Source organism: Staurois parvus, unplaced genomic scaffold, assembly GCF_062004578.1.
Source record: "Staurois parvus isolate SC_StPar_1 unplaced genomic scaffold, SC_StPar_1.0 ptg000948l, whole genome shotgun sequence".
In the NCBI taxonomy this organism is placed as follows: Eukaryota; Metazoa; Chordata; class Amphibia; order Anura; family Ranidae; genus Staurois; species Staurois parvus.
This window is the reverse complement of record NW_028318744.1, coordinates 664,246-675,000: the sequence shown is the minus strand read 5'-3', so window position 1 is coordinate 675,000 and position 10,755 is coordinate 664,246. Positions and strand designations below refer to the sequence as shown.

The 10,755-nt window shown below is 43.7% G+C and overlaps 1 protein-coding gene across 1 annotated transcript in view; it reads right to left on the bottom strand.

The window, feature by feature from the left end:
* LOC149441775 (Fc receptor-like protein 3) overlaps positions 1–10,755 on the bottom strand; it is a 31,422-nt gene that overhangs the window by 1,946 nt on the left and 18,721 nt on the right. Inside the window, exons 6-9 of the mRNA XM_089656902.1 lie at positions 5,945–6,220; positions 5,367–5,648; positions 3,879–4,007; positions 204–238 (exon numbers count right to left, since the gene is read on the bottom strand). Coding sequence (XP_089513028.1) covers positions 204–238; positions 3,879–4,007; positions 5,367–5,648; positions 5,945–6,220 — 722 coding nt within the window. The remainder of the gene's footprint in view (positions 1–203; positions 239–3,878; positions 4,008–5,366; positions 5,649–5,944; positions 6,221–10,755) is intronic.

Genomic DNA, 10,755 nt, shown 5'->3' with positions numbered 1-10,755 from the left:
TACAATGGGGGATTAGGAAGTGGAATTTGTGCTGGGAGGGGGATTTGGAGTGGGGGGAAGAGGATCTGTTTTAGGAGGGGAAATTTTTTTGGGGGGGAATTTGTGCTTGGAGGGGAAATATGAACATTTAAAGGGGCACTCACCACCTACAACCACCAAGACAACACCTACCAACCTTCCTCAAGGCACTTTGCGATACTCACATTTACTTCTATTTCCTCTGTCCTCAGTGGAGCACCTGTAAGATCAGCAATAACGAGTTATAAAAATTCGATACTTGATGCACAGTGTTGTGAAGATCTGTTTAGATTTTTTTGCAACAACAAAGACCAATCCTGGAAACCAATTTTTCAACCTTAGAAGTCAAATATACCACACGTGAAACCAGATCTTCTGATCTGCATACACGTTCCAGAGCAGCAATGTAGACCAGGAGGATCAGCATTCGCCACTTGCCCTCTGGAATATTTACCCCCCGTCCTGATCAAACCATTTTTTTGCGATACGGCGCTGTGCTCTGAGCTTTCCTCCTCTCCAGCTCCAGGCCTACAGATAGGCCACATCTTACTGGGCCTCCTTGCAGCCTCCTGTCTTTAGCCTCACATCTTCCTCACTATCTTCCACCTGAGCTCTCCTGAGCAGGCTCCAACACTTTTAAGGATGTCCTGTACCTTTTCCAACCTTCTGTTTGGGATTGGCCAGGATCCCTCAAGAGTGCAGCCAACCACTCCTCAGATCCACCCACTGCCTCTAGGACCTTCCTCCAAAGACCTAGAGCAGGGGGAAATTCCAGAGGGGCTGGCCTGCAGAGCCTCTCAGCTCCTGACCATAATTTGACTTTCTGGCTATTACAACCAGACTGCTACTCAGTTTCCTCATTAACAATTAAACATTAGCTCCCCCTAGCCAAACTAGGAGGGTGCTACATATAGCTCCCAGGTTAATCCAGTGCCAGAAAAGAGGTGGAGGCCGGCGTGGTGACAAAGAGCCTTCTTATGGCTAGGCCTTGGGGTGCTGCATTGTATAGGCTTTGGCTAGTTACATTACATGGATCTAATACAGGATTTTAGGTGTAGAGAAGTCTAGGTGCTAGTTTTAGTTGGTTCCTTAAAACTAGTGCCTCCCCCCCATAGGCAAAATACTAGGCCCTGGCCACTTTCCATTGTAGGCATAATGCATGGGCATATGCAGATCCATTGTTTTCAGTCGATCCAATTTGCATCAACACATTGTATTCAGAAACCTTGGAAAAGAATGGCTACATGCTGCCTTTATGGTACGTTGGCCCACATTTCCCAGTTCAGCTCAACTGGACCAATTGTGCAACACTTTACCGCATGGCAACAGATTTAACCTGTTCCTAACCACAACTGTAGACTAACATTTCTTAGCATTGAGTCCTGAACTGAGGGAACACAGCCAACTTTAATCTACATTTGTATAAAGAAATAGTTCACAGACAACGGGGAGCCAATCAGCATGATTCCTGATCATGTGGCCACCATGCCAGCCAATCATGATGATCATATAGGTTGGTTTACAGAGAGGTGCACAGCGATAGCCAGTAGCAGGGCAGCTGTTAGAAACCGTGGGGCCCAACACAGCCAACCAGACAGGGCCCCCCCCCCCAAATAAACAGTTTACTATGCTTCATTTATGATTGAACACACTAAGTAATCGGTACGGATCATTCATTGTGTTCATTCAGGAAAGGAAAGGGCTGGAAAATGTGACATATTTACCTGACCCTTCACACATGGAAGAAAAATATATTTGAAATACTACAATTTTGGCCATATTCAATATATTTCAATAAATATATATATATATATATATATATATATATATATATATATATACAGTGAGGAACAGAAGTATTTGAACCCCCTGCAATTTTGCAAGTTCTCCCACTTAGAAATCATGGAGGGGTCTGAAATTCACATTGTAGGTGCATTCCCACTCTGAAAGACAGAATTTAAAAACAAATTCAGGAAATCACATTGTATGATTTGTAAAGAATGTGTTTGTCTTGCACTGCTGAACATAAGTATTTGAACCCCTGAGAAGATCCGTGTTAATATTTGGTACAGAAGCCTTTGTTTGCAATCACAGAGGTCAGACGTTTCCTGTAGTTCCTGACCAGGTTTGCACTGCAACAGGGATTTTGGCCCCCTCCTCCACACAGATCTCCTCTGGATCTGTCAGGTTTCGGGGCTGTCGCTGAGCAACATGGAGTTTCAGCTCCCTCCAAAGATGTTCTATTGGATTTAGGTCTGGAGACTGGCTAGGCCACTCCAGAACCTTGATATGCTTCTTACGGAGCCACTCCTTGGTTATCCTGGCTGTGTGCTTCGGGTCGTTGTTATGTTGGAAGACCCAGCCACGACCCATCTTCAATGCTCTGACTGAGGGAAGGAGGTTGTTGCTCACAATCTCACAATTAAATGGCCCCATTCATCCTCTCCTTACTACAGTGCAGTCATCCTGTCCCCTTCGCAGAAAAGCACCCCCAAAGCATGATGTTACCACCCCCATGCTTCACAGTAGGGATGGTGTTCTTGGGATGCAACTCATCCTTCTTTTTCCTCCAAACACGACGAGTGAAGTTTAGACCAAAACGTTCTACTTTGGTCTCATCTGACCACATGACTTTCTCCCATCCCTCCTCTGGATCATCCAGATGGTCATTGGCAAACTTCAGACGGGCCTGGACATGTGATGACTTGAGCAGGGGAACCTTCCGTGCAATGCATGATTGGAAACCATGACAGCGTAGTGTTCTACCGACAGTGACCTTTGAAACTGTGGTCCCAGCTCTCTTCATGTCATTGACCAGCTCCTCCCTTGTAGTTCTGGGCTGATTCCTCACCTTTCTTATCATCAGTGATACCCCACGAGGTGAGATCTTGCATGGAGCCCCAGTCCGAGGGAGACTGACAGTCGTTTTTAGCCTCTTCCATTTTCTAACAATTGCTCCAACAGTTGATCTATTTTCACCAAGCTGCTTGGCAATTGCCCCGTAGCCCTTTCCAGCCTTGTGGAGGTCCACAATTTTGTCTCTGGTGTCTTTTGACAGCTCTTTGGTCTTGCCCATGGTAGTAGTTGGCATCTGACTGACTGTGGGCGGTGGACAGGTGTCTTTAAAGAGCTCAGACAGGTGCTACTAAGTTAGATTCATGAGTGGAGTAGAGGTGGACTTTTTAAAGGCACAGTAACAGGTCTTTGAGAGCCAGAATTCTTGCTGTTTCTCAGATGTTCAAATACTTATGTTCAGCAGTGCAAGACAAATTCTTTAAAAATCATACAATGGGATTTCCTGAATTTTTTTTTAAATTCTGTCTCTCAGAGTGGGAATGCACCTACAATGTGAATTTCAGACCCCTCCATGATTTCTAAGTGGGAGAACTTGCAAAATTACAGGGGGTTCAAATACTTCGGTTCCTCACTGTATATATATATATATATATATATATATATATATATATATATATTGTTCCTTTTGTCACAATATCTACCTGCCTGCAGATTCAGAGTGCGAGAGAAATGCTTCCACACCAGGGGTGGACTGACCATTCGAGCACTCGGACACTGCCCGAGGGCCCAGGGTCAGTAGGGGGCCCCATGAAATTCCCCTGGTACCTTTTTATAGGCTTTTTTGGGTGTGCTTTGATTGTGGGCAAGGACACAGGGGCCCCATGATCCCCTATTGCCCGGGGGCCCCATGAGTTGTCAGTCCACCCCTGTTCCACACTTCCCCCACTGGCACACAGAACGATAATACAAATGCGAACTGGGTGCTGAGGGTGTTCCCCAGCACCTCCGGCACACCCTGTACACATGCCTATGACTTTAAGATAACACGATTTATACTGCATTACCTGTCATTGGGTTTTGGTTGTTCACAGAAGATCGACGTTGACGGAACATGAAGAGGAACCCCAGTATAGCAACGATGAAGAGAAATACAGTTACCAGGCCAATTATGAGAAGATATGTGCTATTGGTTCCTGTGAAAAGGCAGTACTCCTTAACATCATCATCATTGCTACATGCAGGACTCTATATATTTGTATTGGTTATAAAGTTCCCTCACCTGGTCTGTATTGAAGAAGTTGTGTTATATACAGTAAATCCACCTTTCTCACTAAGGGCTTCTCAAAAGCCTAGGGATCACTGAGCAGGTCCAGGAAAAGGGGTGGGCAGGAGGGACGGCTTCCCTGGGCACTGTGGTATCATGTGAGGTGGAGGGGGGGCACCAGAAGGAGATTGTGGGGAGCAGATTTGTGTTGGGAGAAGGAATTGGAGGGGGAGGCAAGAATAGTTCTAGAAGGGGAAATTTGGGGAGGTGTGCTAGGAGTGGTAAATTTGAGGTGGGGGCACCACAAGGAGATTGTGGGGAGGGGATTTGTGTTGGGAGAAGGAATTGGGGGGGGTTAGGCAAGAATGGTTCTAGAAAGGGAAATTCGAGGAGGTGTGCTAGGAGTGGTAAATTTGAGGTGGGGGGAGGCACCACAAGAAGATTGTGGGGAGGGGATTTGTGTTGAGAGAAGGAATTGGGAGGGGGCAACAATGGTTCTAGAAGGGGAAATTTGGGGAGATTTGCTAGGAGTGGTAATTTTGAGGGTTTGTTTTAGGAGGGGGTAACAGGATATGTGTCATGGTCTGGGGAAGATTTTCTTGGTACTAGCAAGGTGTACCTAATAAAATGAGTTTCCTTCAACCTTTTGCTTAAGATTTTGACTCCATGATCCACAACATTTTTCTAATTGAATCTTGGGTGGAGAATGTGTGAATGTCCGGTGATATTTGTGTGAAAACATTGATTAATAGACCCAACAGAATCTATTCCGACATCAAAACCTACTTGTTCACATTGATGTTTTAGTTTCGCTTTACAGTCTCTTCATATGCTACTCTCCGCTCCTCGCAAGACCTCCTACTCTCTAGCTCCCTTGTCTCCTCCTCCCATGCTCATCTCCAGGACTTTTCCAGAGCTTCCCCCATCCTCTGGAACTCTCTACCCCAATTTATCAGACTATCGCCTACTCTGCTCACTTTTAGGAGATCTCTGAAAAGCTATCTCTTCAGGGAAGCCTATCCTGCCCTCAGCTAATAATGGAATCTTCTACTCTTCCTACAAGTCCATCCCCACAGTTACTACCTTTTGTACCACTAGCCCCTCCCTCCTAGATTGTAAACTCCCAGGATCAGGCCCTCCTAACCCTCTTGTATTGAACTGTATTGTTGCTGTATTGTCTCCCGTTATATTGTAAAGCGCTGAGCAAACTGTTGGAGCTATAAATCCTGTATAATAATAATAATATGCTCTTCTGATATTAGATATGTACATACATGGCTCTGCTCACCTTGAATGGCCACACTCAATGCTGCACTTCTTTTTGTCATCCCATTGTATAGAATTCTTGCTTCACAGGAATAATTCCCAGAATCCTCCTGTTGAGCCGATAGGATTATGTATTGATGAGATGAATTAAATTTCTGAACCTTCTCTCCATTCTGGTAGAATTCGAACTCCAGTTCGATGTCGTTTCTTAATGGGATGATACTCGTGTTACATGTTAGATTCATTTGGTTGCCTTCTCTGGGGACATCTGGGTTCCTTACGATTTCAGGGTGAGAGAAGAGCTCTGCATTGACATTAATACAATTGTAAATCAGAAGACAATGGTAAAGATAATGACTTTTGCAGAGGGGTGGTACCAGGGGCGGACTAACCATTTGGAAACTCGGGCACTGCCTGAGGGCCTGGGGTCAGTAGGGGGCCCCATAAGATGCCCCTGGTATTTTTTTAATAGGCTTTTTTGAGTTTGGGCAAGGACACAGGGGCCCCATGATCCCCTATTGCCCGGGGGCCCCATGATTTGTCAGTCCGCCCCTGGGTGGTACAGATCTTCTCCCTCCTGTTGTATCATGTCCATCTCACCTTGTATTTGGACATTTATCTCTTTGCTCTTCTTAGTTAAACCATTGGCTGGCCTTCTGACTTCACAAAAGTAATACCCAGAATCCTCTAGTTTAGCAAACAAGATTCCATACTCTTTGGAAGAAGAAAATTCCTGAACCTTCTGTCCATTCTTGTGGAAAGCAAACTGTATTTCGGTGGCTGATAGACTATGTGTGGTGAGACAGGTTAATGTGATGTTGTCTCCTTCTGCTGTTGGGTTTGGAGACACTTTGATTTCCAGGTTAGTGAAGGACTCTGAAAAAAAGAGCAATAGAAATAAAATGCATTCTTGGTTTAATACTTTCTGATTGAATGGAAGCAGAGTGCACAAGCTTCACTAGGGTTGGTGTCACCTGGTGCCATGAAACATGGTGTCACACCCCCCCAGGCTCCGCATGGCATGTACCATGTCACTATGTGTGTGATGAATGGATTGTACCATGTCAGTATGTTGGGATCGGGGGATTGATGAAATATGCAGTACCATGCAGGGGCGGTCTGACCATTTGGAAACTCGGGCAATGCCCGAGGGCCCGGGGTCAGTAGGGGGCCCCATGAGATGCCCCTGGTACCTTTTTCATAGGCTTCTTTGAGTTTGGGCAAGGACACAGGGGCCCCCTATTCCGATTTTTTGTAAGAGACCCCACAGTTTAGTGTGCAGCAGGATGGCACACTAAACTGTGGGGTCTCTTACAAAAAATCGGTGTACATGAAAAGTGGATCATTTTGGAAGAAAATCACTGTTGTTTTGAATAAAAGGCGGGCTATATCCCGCAAAAGAATGTGAGTGGTCTGGAGAGATTATTTTGAGGAGAAATTACTACGGTATCACGCTATGGTCTTTTCTTCTTCCTGATTTTCCTTGGGGGATTCGGTGAGAGGAGTAAGCAGAAGAGGTACCTAGACATAAGAGGAAACAGCACTTGGAGGTCTCACAAAAAGTAAAGGGGGTCCAGGAGCCCTTAATAATCCTGAAAGGCGTGTGACTCACCAATATCTGGTGAGTGCGGCTAATGTTGATTTCTGCACTGGTGCATGGTGAAGGGATCAGTAACACGGAAGAACCAAATGAAAATTATAATTTAATTTGTTTTATTTTTGTCACGGGACTGTAATTATATATATATATTTTTGGGGATTTTTTTAATTTTTTTGTCACTTGATTTTTTTGTCACTGGACTTATGATTCTAATGTTTATATATTTTTTTATATATCAATTTATTTATATATAATTTATTATATATATCTTTATCAGCACAGTAATGTTTTTTTAAAGTTGAGTAATGTAATTGACCATGTGGGTTTGCGCTGGTTTTCATTGTTAAAAGGTTGATGGAATGTACCATGTCAGTATTTAGGGGCTATGAATGGATTGTACCATGTCACTATGTAGGGGGATGATAGATGGAATGTACCATGTCACTATGTAGGGTGCAGTAGAGGTGTTTGGAATGCCCCATGTGTCAGTGATGTCAGAAGGGGGGTGGACCAAGAGGTGGATGTTTCCCCCTGGTGGTAGAGGAGGATGTACACAGCACAAACACTGACCACATGTGTCGCCCGGGTGCGGTCCGCACCCCTATAGTGATACCACTGGCAGAATGCCATGTCCTGGGTAGAGATGAGCTTGGGTGTGTTCAGACTGGGATCTGAACCCACATTTATGATCTTCCAGGAAGCTGTCAGCTTTACTGGGCCAATCATCTGTAGATCTGAACACACCCAAACTCATATCTAGTCCTGGGTTTGGAAATGGCTTTTCAATTCACGAATACTGATCAGCTAAAGTTACAACACAGACATTGTTTAATGATTTTTGAGGTCTCTTAAACATTAATTCTGGACAATCATGGTACAGGTTTCTAATTTTTAACCACTTATTGCGGATGGGCAGGCGGACGGGCAGCAGCTCCAGGCTGAGCGATGTTCGAGTAAGTCGTGGCTTACTACTTGTTTTTTTGGGCGTGCTGCGTATGCCCCCTGCTGATCTGTGCTGTGATTGGCTGCAGCACATGTCTGTCAGCAGGTTACAGCCAATGATTTAGGCTGTATATCCGCTGATCGGCTATGGCCAATCACAGCACAGATCTCTCTGTGCTTGTAAACAGAACACAGGACCTGGCCGCTTTCTTCCTCCCTGAGCACTTTTTGTTCAATGATAGAAGAAAGTCAGATTCTGTGTAAATACAAGCAGCACATATACACTCACATACACCCGTTAAGCACATTTAACCCCTTGATTGCCCTCCACAGTTAACCTTTTGATTTTCCTGTCACCCAGAAAGTGTCATTATCTCTGATCATAGTAGTAGTGTCATTAGCAACATCAGTTAGTTAATGTACCTCCCAGCCACTGTCAGCTAGTGCCAGATTGCCCACCACACTATCACAGTCACACTATAAGTCGCTAATCACCACCAATACTAGTATAGTGTATGTATTGATCAATATCTTAATCATGATCAGAACTTTACTAGTGTCCCCAATAGTATAGTGTCCCCAAAAAACGCAGTTTGTTTTTTTCTACCAAAGGCATGTAGCAGAATACATTTTGGCCTAAATTTATGAATACAGGTGTTTTTATTGGGCATGTTTTATAATAGAAAGTATCAAATATCTTTTTTTTTCAAAATTTTCGGTCTTTTTTTCGATTAAATACCTCCAATAGAAAGCTCTATTCGTGTGAAAAAATGATATAAATTTCAATTGGGTACAGTGTTGCAGTGTTGCATGCCGATTAAAGTAGCTGGTCATGACGAGGTTAAAACTTTCTGAAGATCAGGTGGTTAAAGTTACACTAAAAGGTTCCCTCCTCTTGTTCTGGTCCCCCCATGGATCACCCAGGTTTAGAATCCCCTCCGCCTATCAGCACATGACTGGGTTTTTTTACCCCCCCCCCCCTTTTTCTATTGTCTGATTTTTTTTTTATTTTGTTGCTGGCTTTTTGTAAATTAAGATGTTATTTGGTTTTTATGTTTATTAATTATTCTAGTGTTTCATCTCAAGTGTGGATCCTGAGGAAGCAAATGCAGCGAAACGCGTCGATCCTATACATCTATTGTTTGTTCATCACAAACTTAAAAGACTGTATGCTTCTGCTAGACCATGGTATTCATTGTTTTTAATTAAAATGTGTATTTTAACTGGATAGATTTTTTTATATATATATATATATATATATATATATATAGTTTGTGTTGTATATTTATTCCATTATCATAACATAAAATGTCCCTATTTTTCTGAGCAAGATAGTTCCACATTTATGCTTAGGTGAGGTTACTTTTGTTTGCTCTTTTGGTTTTGTTTTTATTTACACTAAATGGCATCCTTATATTCTGAAAATAATCCATACCCTTCCACCATCCAGATATACAGTCATGGCCGAAATTGTTGGCACCCTTGATATTTCTCCAGGAAATCATGTATTTCTCACGAAACGTATTGCATTAACACATGTTTTGCTATACACATGTTTATTCCCTTTGTGTGTATTGGGACAAAACAAAAAAAGGGAGGAAAGAAAGCAAATTCGACATAATGTCACACAAACCTCCAAAAATGGGCTGGACAAAAGTATTGGCACCCTTTCACAACTGCGGATAAATAAGAATGTTACAAGCATGTGATGCTCCTGTAAACTCACCTGGGGCAAGTAACAGGTGTGGGCAATATAGAAATCACACCTGAAAGCAGATAAAAAGGAGAGACGTTCACTTAACCTTTGCATTGTGTGTCTGTCTGTGCCACACTAAGCATGGACAACAGAAAGAGGAGACGAGAACTGTCTGAGGACCTGAGAACCAAAATTGTGGCAAAATATCAACAATCTCAAGGTTACAAGTCCATCTCCAGAGAACTAGATTTGCCTTTGTCCACAGTGCGCAACATTATCAAGAAGTTTGCAACCCATGGCACTGTAGCTAATCTCCCTGGTCGTGGACGGATGAGGAAAATTGATGAAAGATTGCAACGCAGAATAGTCCGGATGGTGGATAAGCAGCCCCAAACATGTTCCAAAGACATTCAAGCTGTCCTGCAGGCTCAGGGAGCATCAGTGTCAGCGCGAACTATCCGTCGACATTTAAATGAAATGAAACGCTATGGCAGGAGACCCAGGAGGACCCCACTGCTGACACAGAGACATAAAAAAGCAAGACTACAGTTTGCCAAAATGTACTTGAGTAAGCCAAAAGCCTTCTGGGAAAACGTCTTGTGGACAGATGAGACCAAGATAGAGCTTTTCGGTAAAGCACATCATTCTACTGTTTACCGAAAACGGAATGAGGCCTACAAAGAACAAAACACAGTACCTACGGTAAAATATGGTGGAGGTTCAATGATGTTTTGGGGTTGTTTTGCTGCCTCTGGCACTGGGTGCCTTGACTGTGTGCAAGGCATCATGAAATCTGAGGATTACCAAAGGATTTTGGGTCGCACTGTAGGGCCCAGTGTCAGAAAGCTGGGTTTGCGTCCAAGATCCTGGGTCTTCCAGCAGGACAATGACCCCAAACATACGTCAAAAAGCACTCAGAAATGGATGGCAAAGAAGCGCTGGAGAGTTCTGAAGTGGCCAGCAATGAGCCCAGATCTAAATCCCATTGAACACCTGTGGAGAGATCTTAAAATTGCTGTTGGGAAAAGGTGTCCTTCCAATAAGAGAGACCTGGAGCTGTTTGCAAAGGAAGAGTGGTCCAAAATTCCGGGTGAGAGGTGTCAGAAGCTTATTGATGGTTATAGGAAGCGACTGATTTCAGTTATGTTTTCCAAAGGGTGTGCAACCAAATAT